Raw genomic sequence first — 17,498 nt, 5'->3', positions numbered from 1 at the left:
CCAGGAGCCAGGAGCTTCTTCCAGGTCTCCCACGTGGGTGCAGGGGACCAAGGACTTCAGCCATCTTCTACTTTCCCAGGCCATAGCAGAGAGCTGGATCGAAAGAGGAGCAGCCGGGACTAGAACCGACACCTATATGGGATGCCGGTGCTTCAGGCCAGGGCTTTAACTCACTGCGCCACAGCGCCAGCCCCATATTTTTCTAAAGATTTACTTATTTATTTATTTATTTGAAAGGCAGAGTTACAGAGAGGCAGAGGCAGAGAGAGAAAGAGGTCTTCCATCTGCTGGTTCACTCCCCAGATGGCCACAATGACTAGAGCTGCACCAACCCAAAGCCAGGAGCCAGGAGCCAGGAGTTTCTTCTGGGTCTCCCATGTGGGTACAGGGGCCCAAGGACTTGGACCATCTTCTACTGCTTTCCCAGGCCACAGCAGAGAGCTGGATCAGAAGCAGAGCAGCCAGGACTTGAACTGGTGCCCATATGGGATGCCGGCACTGCAGGTGGTGGCTTTACCCTCTATGCCACAAATATATTTTTAAAAGAAGACAGATTGCAATCAAGTTGAACTTATTCCAGGAATTCAAGGTTGTTACCACATTAGAAAAACAAGACAATATAATTTACCACACTAGAAGAAGAGAAAGAAAAGTCTTCTCAATGGTTGCCAGAAAAGCACTTGAAACTCATTATAAAAACTTTCATGATGAACATGACATTAATTTGAGCTTGAAGATCTATTGGGTATCTACATCAAACATCATACTTCACGGCAAAATATTGAACTCTTACCTCCTAAAAGTGGGACCTTGACTATTCAGTCTTTTATTAAATATTGTTTATCTATTTGAAAGTCAGAGTTACACAGAGAGAGAAGGGGAAGCAGAGAGAAAGAGAGAGGTCTTCCCTCTACTGGTTCACTCCCCAACTGGCCTCAATAGCCAGAGCTGTGCTGATCCAGAATCAGGAGCCAGGAGCTTCTTCCAGGTCTCCCACGTGGGTGCTGGGGCCCAAGGACTTGGGCCATCTTCTTCTGTTTTCCCAGGTCATAACGGAGAGAGCTGGATTGAAAGTGGAGCAGCCAGGATTCAAATCAGCGCCCATATGGGATGCTGGCACTGCAGATGGCAGTTTACCCACTATGCCACAGTGCCGGCCCCAACCTTGACTATTTACGTCATAACTTAGGTCCCATGCTTTGCACTAAGATAAGTCAAAGAACTACCAAAGTGTGAGTAATGGAAAAGTACATATATGTCTGGTTAGTAGTAGATCAGAGAGTTGCTTGTGTGACCCACCCAAAAATATTCCACAGAAAAGCTCTTAAAATTAATAAGCAAATCCAGCAAAGTTACTCAATAGGTCAGTAGCAAAAACTTTCATTGTTATATACAAGATAGAAGTAGAAACTAAAGTAGAATTAAATGATAGTTGTAAAAGCATAAAGAATTTCCAGAAATTAACCAAACCAAATAGGTTCAATACTTCACAGAAAACTGAAGACACCATCAAGAGTACCTTTTTTTTAAAGATTTTATTTATTTGAGAGGTAGAGTCACAGACAGAGAGGGAAAGACAGAGAGAAAGGTCTTCCATATACTGGTTCACTCCCCAAATGGCAACAATGGCCGGAGCTATGCTGATCCAATGCCAGGAGCCAGGAGTTTCTTCTGGGTTAAAGCCTTGGCCTGATGTGCAGGCATCCCATATGGGCACTGGTCCTGGCTGCTCCTCTTCCGATCCAGCTCTCTGATAGTTGCATTACAATCTAAACAAAAACTCCAGCTGGATTTTAATAGTGTGGAAATTGTAAAGCTAATATTAAAATAGACATGTAAATGTAGAGGTCCACAAATGCTCAAGACAATTTGAAGATAAACAAAGTTGAAGGATTCCTGGTAGTAGTTACTAAAAATTATGAAACTACAGTAATTAGGATAGTAGGGCATTATAACACAAGGATATAAAAAGTATTCCAAATACATAGAATAGAGAATTTGAATGCAGAGCCACCCAAATATGGAGACACAGATTTTAGCAAAGGTAATGCTTTAAGGGAGTGCAAGAAAGAATGGTCTTTTCAATAAAGGGTGCTGCTATGTCATGAATTTCAATGTGAAAAATATTCCAGGTACTTCCTCACAAAATACACAAAGACCACCTGGAGATGTAGAAGATACAAATAATTAAGGAAAAATAGCAAAACATTTATAATGCAATATAGGAGAAAATATTAATAAGCTTAGGGAAGCCAGGAGAAGAAATTAAGATGTTTCCAAATGTAAATTCCACAAATGATTCATGTAGAATGTTTACATGTAAGTGTGCATACAGCCAATATAAAACTATAGACAACACAGTGAGAAAATACAGATGCATTTCACTAAAAAATCAAACAAACAAAAAAACCAATGACAGTAAACAAAGTAACAGAAATTAAACCTCATCAGTCATCAAGAACATACAAAAAACACTACAATGATATACCGCTGTATCCTGACTAGAATGGTGTTTTTTAAAAAATACTAACATTCCTGCCGGCGCCGCGGCTCACTAGGCTAATCCTCCGCCTTGCAGCGCCGGCACACCAGGTTCTAGTCCCGGTCGGGGCGCCGGATTCTGTCCTGGTTGCCCCTCTTCCAGGCCAGCTCTCTGCTGTGGCCAGGGAGTGCAGTGGAGGATGGCCCAAGTGCTTGGGCCCTGCACCCCATGGGAGACCAGGAGAAGCACCTGGCTCCTGCCATCGGATCAGCGCGGTACACTGGCCTCAGCACGCTGGCCGCGGCGGCCATTGGAGGGTGAACCAACGGCAAAGGAAGACCTTTCTCTCTGTCTCTCTCTCACTGTCCACTCTGCCTGTCCAAAAAAAAAAAAAAAATACTAACATTCCTAATGTGCTGGTGAGGGTGCAGAGCAATTGGAAATACCACAGATTCCTGGAGGAAGTGTTAATTAGTACAACCACACCAGAAAACTCTGAAAGAATCAAGCTTAACTATTTTGTGTGTATTGTAGGATAAAACAAATGATTAATATAAGTATATAGATACTGTGAATCATGTTTCTCTCTATAAACAAAGCATGAGGGCTGACAAGTTTGAATCATGAATGATTAGATTGGAGTTGGGAAAAAGAGAAATCTGATGCTGCCAGCAATTTCTACGAAAGGAGTCCAGATCCACTGATGTCTCAATAGACAAGACCCTAGGTACTGCTCTCTAAATACAAGTCCCTTCTGGAAGGAAACAGGGCTCCTTTGGGAAATGATAGGGAAACCACCACCAGGAAAGTAGAAAGAACCCAAAAAGTTATGGAGATACATACAAAGAACACAGAACCTGAAGTATTTCCACTGACCCTGTCCTGAATATTTTGAGCATCTAATAAACAAACAAAAAAAATTAACAAACTGTAGCCTCTGAACTAAAATAAGAATCCGTAAATCCATTTTTTCTTTTGACAGGCAGAGTGGACAGTGAGAGAGAGAGACAGGGAGAAAGGTCTTCCTTCTGTTGGTTCACCCTCCAATAGCCACCACGGATGGGGCACCGCGTTCATCTGAAGCCAGGAGCCAGGTGCCTCTCCTGGTTTCCCATGCGGGTGCAGGGCCCAAGCACTTGGGCCATCCTCCACTGCACTCCCGGGCCACAGCAGAGAGCTGGCCTGGAAGAGGGGCAACCAGGACAGAATCCGCCGCCCTGACCGGGACTAGAACCCAGAGTGCTGGCGCCACAGGCCTATTGAGCCGTGGTGCCGGCCCGTAAATCCATTTCAAGAGCAAATAGGTACAAACTAATTGGAAAAGAGGAAAAATTCTTCCACACAAAAATGTTACAAAAACAAACACCTGCAGTGCCAGCATCCCATATGGGTGCTGGTTCAAGTCCTGGCTATTCCACTTCTGATCCAGCTCTTTGCTATGCCCTGGGAAAGCAGTAGAAGCTGGCCCAAGCGCTTATGCCTCTGCGTCCATGTGGGAGACCTGGAAGAAACTCCTGGCTCCTGGCTTTGGATCGGCACAGCTCCTGCCATTGCAGCCATCTGGGGAGTGAACCAGCAGATGGAAGATCTCTCTCTCTCTCTCTCTCTCTCTCTCTCTCTCTCTGCCTCTGCCTCTCTGTAAATCTGACTTTCAAGTAAAATATATCTTAAAAAAATAGAATAATGGCTGGAATCAGAACATAATCATTTTACAATCATCATAGTAAAAATTGATTCAGACCAGAATCATTCATGAATGGCTTTCAGTTGTAGATTAAGAAAGGGTTTTGATGAGAACCAGAAAAGTCCTTGAGGATCTCCCCACACCTTTTAATTAGAAAATAAAATAAGCTTGTAATAGAGAAAATAGATAACAAAGTAATCAAAATTAACTTCACAAAAAGAGGCAAAGCATCAACAAAAAGAGACATAAGCAATTGCTGGAGAAGGACACAGACCCTAAGTAGGATTCCACTTCAAAATGCTCAACTTCAACTCAACCTCGAGTAAACGTCAGAGAAACACAAGCCGAGTTACATGCGGGTACTTCATGAAAGACACAGGTGGGCCAGGTCTTCATCAAAAAGACCAAGGAGACTGTGCATGATCCTAAGCAGAGTCCTCAACCAGAGAAGCATAGCTTACGAGGACCTGATGGGAGCAGCTGAGGTACTTGGAATATGATCTGCAGAACAGGCAGCCGTAAGTTTGATGTTGAATTCTCTCAGTTTTATAACAAACGCTCACATTTATTTGTGTAAGTTAATATCATTATTCATAAGAATATATACAGAAGTATTCAACCTACTCTCAAGGAGTTCAAAAATATAAAGACAGATGATAGAAGATCAACAGATAATAGTGAGAGGAAAACATGTAAGAAATGTCTTTTTATTTCAACCACTCATTTCTCTGACCCAGTTTACTTCTTCCTTTATCTAATTTCAATTATCTAGCCTCTGACTTTCTTTAATGCCTGTTGTTAAATTTTCATTCAAATCTATCCTCCCTTGGGACCAGTATCATTTATTAGACACCTCTGACACCGTTACATCTTTTACTGCAATTTCTTCCCTGAGTTCAGCCAATTCTAAAGACATTTCTTCGTTTTTAGCTATTTTTTACCTTAGTTTTTGAATGTCTGGGTTTAGGTGTTCTTTTAAATTCCTCCTATGTGAGTTTGAAGTGTCTTGCTTTATTCTGTTTCAGGGATAGTTGTTACATGAATTTTCATCAATTGAAATGTGTTACTTTTCGATTTCTGTTGCCTTCTGCATAGTGGTTGGTCTCATTTTCACTTTATCCTGGCCATTTGCATGTGAAGACCCTACAGAGTGCCTCGTGGGTCATGGTAATGAGCTGCACATCGCTTAATGGATGACACGGTTTTGGTGGCCATCGCTGGGGAGGGGAACAATGCACATCTTTTGGGACTCTCATTTCAACAAGATCATGAAATTTCTCTGTTTCTCAGTATTTCTTCAGTTTACTCTGAGGAGCTCAACATTCCTATTTGAGTAATCTTAAAATTTTTACTAAAATAAAGAATTAGATTATATATATTAGAGACAGCTTTTTATTTGTTTGTTTGTTTGTTTTGACAGGCAGAGTGGATAGAGAGAGAGACAGAGAGAAGGGTCTTCCTTTGCCGTTGGTTCACCCTCCAATGGCCACTGCGGCCAGCGCACCACGCTGATCTGATGGCAGGAGCCAGATGCTTCTCCTGGTCTCCCCTGGGGTGCAGGGCCCAAGCACTTGGGCCATCCTCCACTACACTCCCTGGCCACAGCAGAGAGCTGGCCTGGAAAAGGGGCAACCAGGACAGAATCCGCCGCCCTGACCGGGACTAGAACCCGGTGTGCCGGCGCCACAAGGCAGAGGATTAGCCTAGTGAGCCGCAGTGCCGGCAGAGACAGGTTTTTGATCTAGTTGCTATGACATCGGGGCCAGTGTTGTGTCATAGCAGCTTAAGCAGCCACCTACAGTGTTGGCATCCTATATGGGCACCACTTTGAGTTCCACTGCTCCACATCCAGTCCAGCTCCCTACTGATGGCCTAGGAATGCAGTAGAGGAAAGCCCAAGTGCTTGGGCCCCTGCACCCACTTGAGAGAACAGGAAGAAGCTCCTGCTTCCTGGCTTCAGCTCAGTCCAACTCCAACCACTGTGGCCAATAGTGAACCAATAGATGGAAGATCTATGTGTGTGTGTGTGTGTGTGTGTGTGTGTCTTGCTCTCCTGTCTCTCTCTGTAACTCTGCCTTTCAAATAAATAAAATAAATCTTGTAAAATAAGATGCCCAAATCCCATGTCAGTATACCCCAGTTGAATACTCAGCCTAACTCCTGACTCCAGCTTCCTGACAACATAGACCCTGGAAGACAACAGTAATGGCTCAAGAAATTGTGTTCCTGCCATTTATGTGAGAGACCTGGATTGAGTTCCCAGCCCCTGGCTTAGCCCAGCCCAGTCCTGACTATTGCAAGCATTTGGGAAATGAACCACTGAATAGGAGATCTCTATATATAGGCATCTTTCCATATCTCAAGTTTTAAAAGTTATGGAGTCCACATTGTGGCACAGCAGGTTAGGTTGCTACCTGTGATGCCAGCATCTCAAGTGGGTGCCAATTCATGCCCCAGGTGCTCCACTTCCAATCCAGATTCCTGCTAGTGCACCTGAGAAAGGAGCAGAAGATACCCCCAAGTGCTTGGGCTGCTGCACCCACATAGGAGACCTGGAAGAAGCTCCTGGCTTCTTCCATTGCAACCATCTGGGATATGAACCAGCAGATGGAATTCAGCTTTTCAAATAAATAAATAAATCTTTGCAGAAAAAAAAATTTAAAGTCACATGTGATAAATTATTTCTAATCACATTAACACAATTAATAGACAAATAATTCTTGTTTTTTTCATTCTATTGTAAAGGCGGAGAAACAGAGACAGACAGAAAGAGATCACCCGTCCACTGGCTCACTCCTCAAATACCCACAACAGTTAGGGCTGGGCCATGCCTAAACCAGGAGCTAGAAATTTCATCCGGGTCTCCCACATTGGTGGCAGGAACCCAAGTCCTTGAACTATCATCTGCTGGTACCAAGATGTGTATTAGCAGAAAGCTGGATTGAAAGCAGAGGAGCCAGAATTTAAACCAGGACCTTTAATACGAGATGTGAGTGTCCCAAGTGGCAACTGCTTCACAAACGCCTACCCTCATTCTCACTTGAATAATTTTTAAATATGCATTAATATTAAAAATTAGCATGTAAGAATAAAAATATATAAATTATATATTATATATACTATTGATATATAAAAATATTAGACAATGTCAGTGTTGTGGCGCAGCAGGTTAAGCCACCACCTGCAATGCTGGGATTCCACGTGGGTGCTGGTTGATAGCTCAGCTACTCCACTTCCTTATTTTTTAACTTTTATTTAATAAATATAAATTTCCAAAGTACAGCTTTTGCATTACAATGGCTTTTCTCCCCCATAACTTCACTCCCACCCACAACCCTCCCATCTCCCACTCCCTCTCCCATCCCATTCACATCAAGATGCATTTTCAATTATCTTTATATACAGAAGATCAATTTAGTATACATTAAGTAAAGATTTCAACAGTTTGCACCCACACAGAAACACAAAGTGTAAAGTACTGTTTGAGTACTAGTTATAGCATTACTTCACATTGTACAACACATTAAGGACAGAGATCCTACATGAGGAGTAAGTGCACAGTGACTCCTGTTGTTGATTAACAATTGACACTCTTGTTTATGGCATCAGTAATCACCCTAGGCTCTTGTCATGAGCTGCCAAGGCTATGGAAGCCTTTTGAGTTTGCCAACGCCGATCTTATTTAGACAAGGTCATAGTCAAAGTGGAAGTTCTCTCCTCCCTTCAGAGAAAGGTACCTCCTTCTTTGATGGCCCGTTCTTTCCGCTGGGATCTCACTCACAGAGATCTTTCATGTAGGTTTTTTTTTTTTTCTTTGCCAGAGTGTCTTGGCTTTCCATGCCTGAAATACTCTCATGGGCTTTTTAGATGGATCCGAATGTCTTAAGGGCTGATTCTGAGGCCAGAGTGCTGTTTAGGACACCTGCCATTCTATGAGCTACTCCACTTCCAATACAGCTTCCTGTTAATACACCTGGGAATGCAGCAGAGGATGGCCCAAGTGCTGGGTCCACTGTACTCACGTGGGAGACCCAGATGGAATTCCAGGCAGTCATTTGGGGAGAGAACTAGTAGATGGAAGATTGCGCTCTCTCTCTCTCCCCCCCTTTTTCCCTCTCCCTCTCTCTAACACTGCCTTTCAAAGAAATAAATATTTATTTAAAAATACTAGATAATGTAAATATATAATTTGTACAATAAATATTAAATATTTATTTACACAAAATATAAATATATTTATAAAGCAAATATATAGTAAAAGGCAAGCTGTTTCACATATCAAGTGTACTATGTGTTTATCCTTTTATTTTTGTTAGATCAGTCTCAAAGAAATTCCTGAGAATAAATACATGATACATCTGCTTTCTAAGTAATTACATGTCTTGATATCATCTTTATTCTCTAAGACAACCTGTTTATTAGAGACTTCAAGGTTATGAAATAATCCTTCGAATCAAAATGTCACTACTCAGTTATTTTCCAGGATCCTGTTTTATGACTGAGATTTCTGATATTGCTCTAATTTCTCTTCCCTGTTTAATCAATGAATTGCTTATAGAAGTATCTTTTCTATTCATTTTTTTTTTTTGACAGGCAGAGTGGACAGTGAGAGAGAGAGACAGAGAGATAGGTCTTCCTATTGCTGTTGGTTCACCCTCCAATGGCCGCCACGGCTGGCGTGCTGTGGCTGGCGCACTGCGCTGATCCGAGGGCAGGAGCCAGGTGCTTCTCCTGATCTCCCATGGGGTGCAGGGCCCAAGCACCTGGGCCATCCTCCACTGCACTCCCGGGCCACAGCAGAGAGCTGGCCTGGAAGAGGGGCAACCAGGACAGAATCCGGCGCCCCAACCAGGACTAGAACCCGGTGTGCCGGTGCCGCAAGGCGGAGGATTAGCCTATTGGGCCATGGCACTGGCTCTATTCATTTCATTGGGAACCTGCAGCACAGACACAATCTGAGAACTTAAGTACTTGTGTTCTTAACAAAGATATCATATTATTGATTTGGTAATTCCTCCTCCTCTTTTCATCCTCACTTTCTAGAACACTGATTACTTAAACAGTAGAGCTTTTAAAATAGGCCCATACAACAATATTTTCAAGAGAATAGAATGTGGGCATGACTCTAGGTAAATGTTAGGAAAGAGTTTCCATTTGTGTTAGACTAAGACAAAATAATTATAAAAATGGTAGAGATTAAATTCTATGTGTAAGGACTTCAGAAAGTCATAGGTCTTAATATCCCAAACTTCAGAAAAGCACAGTAAAATTAAACATCATTGGGTTTGGCACTGTGGCATAGTAGTCTAAGCCTCTGCCTGTGGTGCCAGAGTCCCATATGAGCGTTGATTCGTCTCTTGGCTGCTCCTCTACCAATCCAGCTCTCTGCTTGTGGCCTGGGAAAGCAGTGTAACATGGCCCAAGCACCAGCATGGGAGACCCAGAAGAAGCTCCTGGCTCCTGGCTCCTGGCTTCAAATTGGCTCAACTCCCGCCATTGCAGCCATTTGGGAGTTAACCAGTAGATGGAAGACCTTTCTCTCTATCTTCTCTGTCTCTGTCTGTAGCTCTACCTCTAAAATAAAAAAAAAAATTAAATACCTAACTGAAGGAAAGGTAGTATTGAGAAAATTATCCTTCTGAGCAGGCAAAAAATCTTTTTAAGTTCTCCAGTTTTTATATTAAATAAAGTTCTCTTCTCAGACAAATTGTTCACAGAAATGTATATGGAGACAGAAAGAATGCATCATGCCGTTCAAATAGCATCAGGGAAATGTTAGCCACAAAGGCCAGAAAACAGTGTTGGAAAATTCCAAACTCTTAGATGTATTCAAAGGCAAAAATGCAATAAAGGCAATTTCTAACCTCCATTCCCTCTTGTTCCAACACTCATTCAAAACCAGGGGTTTGTAGCATTAATCAGCTACCATGATTCATAATCTATGGTAAGTCAGGTTTTCACTGCACAGCTACTGGAACAAAACAAATATTGTTTATTAGTTTGTCTCCAATTTACATAATATTTCCTTCCATGGGACATTGGCAGGTCAAACAATTATAAGAGAAATAAATGAACATGTATTCTCTTACCAGAAATCAAAGACTGCTTAAATTTCAGTCTGTACATAAAGAAGTTAATATCATAAATGGCTATTATATGGAATTACCTCAGTTTTGTAAGACACACACAGAGCTTGGCACACAGCACAGTTCCTAACAACAAGTGCCCAATCTATACATAGCAGGTAAAGAATTGATGTGTTAAGAAAGAAACATAATAAATGTATTGCTAACAATTTCTCCTTAGTGGTACATAATGAAAAGAATCTGTAGCCTAATAGTTTGAATCAGTTCTTTGAACTCCAAATCAAGTTAAAACATTGTTTTTTGCTAATGAAATATCAAAAATATAAATAACATTCAGGGTAAGAAGAAACAAGTTGAATGCTATAAGCCAGCTAATCTGCATCTAACCAAACAATTTATTCCTAGGTAGTTATCACATTCCAAGTTGAAAAATGATTTCTCTACAGCATCATTCTTTCCCGGAGAGTATACTGGTCTGACATGCATGGGTCTCGAAACAATTGAGTCTCTTAGATTTTACTCAATCATATGTAAACAGAAAATTACATTTTGATCCAGGGCTTTAGGTCTTACCTACGCTTGGTAATAGGGAGATGAATGGAAAATGGAAAACAGTGTCCTATTGGGTAATAATCGCCCTGTTCATTCATTCATCCGTTTACTTTTATCAATAATTAATGAAGGCCTATAATATGCCAGCAGTTGTTGAAGACACAAGTATACGAAAGGAGACCCAATTCCTTTGTCCTCCTAGAGACTGCAGTCTAATAGAAAGATGAACTCTAATCAGATCATTACAGAAAGAAGCGTACTGGAATAAACCGCAACATGTGTACTAAAGAAAAGGTATACAGTGGTCTGAGGTCATAAATTCATAGATCAGAAACTGAGCTGAGCCGGCACCGTGGCCCACTTGGCTAATCCTCCGGGTTCTAGTCTCGGTTGGGGCACTGGGTACTAGTCCCGGTTGCCCCTCTTCCAGTCCAGCTCTCTGCTGTGGCCCAGGAGGGCAGTGGAGGATGGCCCAAGTGCTTGGGTCCCTGCACCCGCATGGGAGACCGAGAGGAAGCACCTGGATCCTGGCTTCGGATTGGTACAGCGCCGGCCATAGCGGCCATTAGGGGAGTGAACCAACAGAAGGAAGACCTTTCTCTCTGTCTCTCTTACTGTCTATAACTCTACCTGTCAAATTAAAAAAAAAAAGAATTAAATTTTAAAAAAAAAGAAACTGAACCTACCCCAAGAGGGAGGGGTTCCATGATTGTGGATCACTGAGTAGAAGGTGAAAGCTTCTACCCCCTGCGTTGGGGTCTGGCATTGTGGTACAGCAGCCCAACAGGTGAAGCCCCATCTGTGACGCCGGCATCCCAGATGAGTGCCAGTTCAAGTCCCTGCTGCTCCACTTCTGATCCTGTTCCCTTCTAATGCACCTGGGAAAGCATCAGAAGAAGTCCCACATGGGAGACCTGGATGGAGTGCCAGGCTCCTGGCTTTGACCTGGCCCAGCCCTGGCCATTGCAACCATTTGGAAAGTGAACAAGGGGATTGAAGATCTGTCCTTCTCTCTCCCTGCTTCTCCTTCTCTCACTGTAACTCTGTCTTTCAAATAAAATTTTTAAATAAATTTTAACATAAATTAAAAAAAAAAACTCCTGCATTAAGTTGCAAGTTGAACTAGCTGGTCCTCACGTTTCCTTCCGCATGAAAAGATCATGTGTTTATGTACCTGAGGAACTAACTTCGTAAAAATGCAGTTGATTTTCATATTCACAGATTCAACATCTGCAAATTCATCTACTTGCTAAAATTTATTTGTAACCCTACACTTAATATTCTGGGTATTGTCATAGAGCTTTTTTAGACATGCATAGAACATGAAAAATGCGAGTGGTTCAAAGGGCATATTCTCAGGGCCAGCGCCGTGGCTCACTAGGCTAATCCTCCACCTGCGGCGCCGGCACACCAGGTTCTAGTCCCAGTCGGGGCGCCGGATTCTGTCCCAGTTGCCCCTCTTCCAGGCCAGCTCTCTGCTGTGGCCCGGGAGTGCAGTGGAAGATGGCCCAAGTGCTTGGGCCCTGCACCCCATGGGAGACCAGAAGAGGCACCTGGCTCCTGGCTTCAGATCAGCGCAGCGCCGGCCGTAGCAGCCATTTGGGGGAGTGAACCAATGGAAGGAAGACCTTTCTCTCTGTCTCTCTCTCTCACTGTCTAACTCTGCCTGTCAAAAAAATAAAAAATAAACAAAGGGCATATTCTCAGCTGAGGTCCAGAAGCCCACATCCTTCCCCTCTACTACAGAGGTGACCCAAAGATGGAGCCAACAGGGGCCCACAGTGAGTGCAAGAAGCTCTGTCCCTGTGCCAAACTGGACCGGGCTGGAGTCCCAATTTTAACACACGTGAAGGGAGTGGTCTCAGGCAAGTGACCTAACATTTCTGAACATTATGTAGTTTCTCTCCTGCAGAATAAAGAAAAGACAACCTACCAGGATGAATGGTTTGTATGATTAAAAATTAGATGTATAGGGGCTGGTGTTGTGGCGTAGCAGGTAAAACCACTGCCTGCAATGCCAGCTGCCTGTATGGGTGGTAGGTCATGTCCCAGCTGCTCTACTTCTGATCCAGCCCCCAGCAGATGGCCTGGGAAAGGGCAGCAGAGGGTGACCCAAGTACTTGGGCCCCGCATGTGAGACCTGGAGGAGGACCCTGACTCCTGGCTCCTGGCTTTGGCTTGGCCCAGCCCTGGCCATTGTGGCCATCTGGGGTGTGAACCAGCAGAGGGAAGATCTCTCTCTGTCTCCCCCTCTCCCTATAATTCTGTCAAATAATAGATAAACTTAAAAAGAAACCTGAAAAAGCTAACAGTATGTAAAACCTAAGGAAACCCATACTGGACTGGAATGTGAAGCTAAGAAGTTCGCATGGAATAAAGTATAGATTTGAATAAAAAAAACAATGGGTCAGAACTTTCAAGATGGTCAAATAGAGTTGCCCAGTGTTTGCCCGCTCCTCAACTGAGAAGAACCGAAACAGCTAACAAAGAATTGCATCTCAAGATGGGTGTCCGAGAAAGAACACTGTCACTAGGGGGATAATGGGAACACAGTAGGGCATGGAAAAACAGGATGGCAGCATAGAGAGAGAAACAAAGGCAACCAAGTAGCTGAAACTCCGGGACCAACGGCCAGGGAGAATTGCCATTGCAGAGGATAGCAGAGGACCTCAGCAGAACCCATCTGCACAATTATCTTAGCAGGCTATCCTAACTGCGGGAGGAATCCACAGGCACCACAGAATAGCAGTCCCTTCAGGAGAGCTCCCTGGAGACCTCAGGGTCAGTATTTTTGATCCAGAGAAGGAACTCACATTATATCCCCCACCATCCCCAGAGTATAGGCTGCAGCAGTGTAGCATCAACTTCAGAAAGGTGTCCCTGTAGGCATCCATACTGCTCTGGCAGACAGAAGCCCCTGCCTGCATCATTCCTGGAGTGCACAGACATTCTACCACAGTAGCAAAGAATAAAATAAAATAAATAAAAATGCAGCTGGCTGCACCTTTTTCCCACTAGATCTAGCAGAGCAGTGGTGAACCTGAACCTAGCACCCTCACCAAGCAGTGCTCTGCACTAGAAGGGAGTGTAGAGTAGCAGGGAGATTCTGCACCCAGGACCCTAGGAGTAAGGGTACCTGGCCCTTCAGATTTGGACCTATTGTCCCACCTCAGACTCTGCCCCCACCACTTGAAGCATTGCTTGCTATAACTGGGATCACGCACAGTAGGATTTCTGGGCAAAGTGCCCAGTGACTCCAGCCTGGCCTTCTCACTGCTACTCAGAACTACACATGTGCTCAGGATAGTACACGCGCGTGTGCGCACACACACACCAGGCCTGCTCACATAGCCAGTGCAGTCCTCTGGCTTTGGGTCCTTGCACATACCATGGCCAGGGAGGTTGTATACCCTAACCACCCCAGTGTCAGTGCCTGCACCATGGCTCTGGGACCTCATATGGACAGCAGCTAGGGGAACTGTGCACTCTGCCCATTTAAGTGCCAGCATCAGTATTGAGGTTTTGATTTCACATAAGGACAGCAGCTGAGGGTGAGCATACCGCAGATATGAGTAACCTCATTGGGCTCAGAGGTGCCCTGGACCCCCACCAATGCTACCATCCATTACAACAAAAGAAGCTATAAGGAGACTGTACTTCAATGTCCAACTGGGGCTAAAGTCAAGTATCCGATCAAACCAACAACAGAAGACACCTCTTCAGAAAAATGTCTTCAATCTGTGAAAGCCACCCTTTAAAAGTGATAGAAAAAATTAATCTTCCAGATGTACAAAAATAAATATAGGGACATACAAGGTGCAAAAAACCAAGGCAATATAGTGTCCCAAAAAGAACGGGGTAATTCTTTAGTATCAGATGACCAAGAAAAGGTGATTGACAAAATGCCTGCTAACAAGTTCCAAACAATAAGAATATTCAAAGAGATTTAAGAGAATACAGATAAACGGTTCAAAAAATTAGGAAATCAATACATAATATGACTGAGAAATTCAGCAGCAGAGATAGAAATCTTGTAGGTTAAGAACACAGTAAATTGAATAAAAAATATAGTTGAAAGTCTCAATAACAGACTAGATCAAGGAGAAGAAAGAATATACGAACTTGAAAATGAGTCTTTTGTAATATTCCAGGTAGACAGGGCTCTCGCCCAGGTGCGCGCGCAGTCGGCCCTCGGCGGCCCGGGCCAGCGCGAGGAGCGCGCGGCGGGCGAGGGACCCCGGAGACGCCGGCGGCCGCGGAGGCGGGGGCAGCGCGCGCGCGCGGACGGACGAGCGAGCGTCCTGGCGGCGCCGCAGGGGTCACAGATGGAGTCAGTGGAGAAGACAGCCAATAGAAGTGAGCAGAAGTCAAGAAAGTTTTTGAAAAGCCTCATCCGGAAACAGCCGCAGGAGCTGCTGCTGGTCATCGGGACCGGGGTCAGCGCGGCCGTGGCCCCGGGGATCCCCGCGCTGTGCTCCTGGAGAAGCTGCATCGAGGCCGTCATCGAGGCCGCGGAGCAGCTGGAGGTGCTGCACCCGGGGGACGTGGCCGAGTTCCGCAGGAAGGTGACGAAGGACCAGGACCTGCTGGTTGTTGCCCACGACCTGATCCGGAAGGTGTCCCCTCGCACGGGCGACACCAAGCCCAACTTCTTCCAGGACTGCCTGATGGAGGTCTTCGACAGCCTGGAGCAGTACATCCAGAACCCTGCGGTGCTGCAGTCCATCCTCAGCCTGATGGACCGGGGCACCATGGTGCTGACCACCAACTACGACAACCTGCTGGAGCTCTTCGGGCAGCAGCAGAACAAGCCCATGGAGTCCCTGGACCTGAAGGACAAGACAAAGGTCCTCCAGTGGGCAAGAGGCCACGTGAAGTACGGGGCTCTGCACATTCACGGCTTGTACACGGACCCCTGTGGGATGGTGCTGGACCCATCGGGCTACAAGGATGTCACCCAGGACCCAGAAGTGATGGAAGTCCTGCAGAACTTGTACCGCACCAAGTCCTTCCTGTTCGTGGGCTGCGGGGAGACCCTCCGTGACCAGATCTTCCAGGCCCTGTTCCTCTACTCGGTGCCGGACAAGGTGGACCTGGAGCACTACATGCTGGTGCTCAAGGAGGACGAGGACCACTTCTTCAAGCACCAGGCGGACATGCTGCTGCACGGCATCAAGGTGGTGTCCTACGGGGACTGCTTCGCCCACTTCCCGGGCTACGTGCAGGACCTGGCCACGCGGATCTGCAAGCAGCCAAGTCCAGATGCGGAGCGCGTGGACAGCACCACGTTGCTGGGGAGCGCGTGTCAGGGCTGTGCGAAGAGGAAGTTAGAAGAGAACGGAATCGAAGTGTCCAAAAGGGTCCGACAGCCAGACGCCGATGATGCCGGAGGGTCCTGAAATCTTTTAAGACCAGTACAACCTGCAACCAGAAAACCAGCCTGTCACCACTGTGCCACGCCACACCGCGGAATGTACCGGGAGCCCCGCCCGGCCTCCCGCCCACAGCCCCCCGGGTGTGTGCAGTTACGTGGGAGGTGACTGGACACACTCCAGGGACTTGTAAGGACGCATGGACAGCTACCTCAGGGGCCAGGCCCGTGGACAGGGACGTCCCTGGTATTCCCGACGCCCACCTGATGCACCCTGGTGCCAAGATGGCGGAGACTGTCCCGGCAACAGGAGCCACCGGAGGGAAACCAGCAACTGGACTCTCCCGGTTTCCTGTGGGAACTGTCATGTGGAACACGTCCTAAAGGTGGATTTATCGTGTTAAATAAGGAACCGGCGGGCACACGGGCGCTGGACCCGCCAGTGACAACGAGAATGTCTTCGTACTTCTTGGGAATTGTGTCATTTTAGTAACTTCTTCCAGAGACACGACAGGTCCAACTGTCACTCCGAAGTGCGAGTGCGCAGACGAGCCAGGGGGCTTCCCCGAGTCCAGGAGTTGCTCAAGTCCAGTGTGGGACAAATACGGTGGGGACAAGACCTACGCATGAAGCTTTTAGTAAGTGCCAGGCCTTCCGAGTCTATGCTGTGGGCGAGCGCTGACCTTCCTTACCCCGTACAGTTCTCTTCCCATAGCTGTATTTAGGGGGCGCAGAGTGAGGGCGGCAGACCTGTGGCAGCCTGCGCATGGATACGTGACCTTCGCCGGGGTGTGGCAGAGGGTCACGGCAGGTGCCTCCCAGGACGGCAGCACCGTTCTGGTGACTTCTCTCGCCAAGCCCTGCAACACTCCCATCAGTGGCACTGCGCCTCCCTCAGGCCCAGAAGTTGAGAACAAGAGACATGAAGGTTGGGTGAGGGTGTCCAGGGAGTGAGCAGCCAGGGGCCTGCTGGAGGCCACCCCCACCCCCACCCCTTTGTTGGAAGCATGGAAAACAAGTTGTCTTTTGATGTTACTTTGGCCATAAATAAAACTTAGCATATGGGCTTGTTAAAAAATATATATATATATTCCAGGTAGACAAAGAGAAAAAAGGAACAAATCTTTGGGACATCATTAAACAAGCTAATATTTACATGCTGGTAATTCCTGAGAGAGAGAAGAATGGCACAGAAAACCTATTCAACAAAATAATTGCTGACAACTTTCCCAAACTGGAGAGAATACGCACACCAACATACAGGAGACCCCTAGGAATCCAAATAGACACGACCAGAAAAGATTCTCACCATAGCAGATTAAG

At 45.6% G+C, this 17,498-nt stretch overlaps 1 protein-coding gene across 1 annotated transcript; it reads left to right on the top strand.

Annotated features, from left to right (window-relative positions):
- The first annotated feature begins 15,083 nt into the window (after positions 1 to 15,083).
- On the top strand, positions 15,084 to 17,230 carry LOC100344312 (protein FAM118A). Its single transcript, XM_008257636.4, has one exon. The coding sequence runs from the start codon at positions 15,130 to 15,132 to the stop codon at positions 16,201 to 16,203; it is 1,074 nt and encodes a 357-aa protein (XP_008255858.3). The 5' UTR covers positions 15,084 to 15,129; the 3' UTR covers positions 16,204 to 17,230.
- The last annotated feature ends 268 nt before the right edge of the window (positions 17,231 to 17,498 follow it).

This window comes from Oryctolagus cuniculus, chromosome 18 (genome assembly GCF_964237555.1).
Source record: "Oryctolagus cuniculus chromosome 18, mOryCun1.1, whole genome shotgun sequence".
NCBI lineage: Eukaryota > Metazoa > Chordata > Mammalia > Lagomorpha > Leporidae > Oryctolagus > Oryctolagus cuniculus.
The sequence above is the reverse complement of the archived record's forward strand: the minus strand, read 5'-3'. Positions and strand labels throughout refer to the sequence as shown.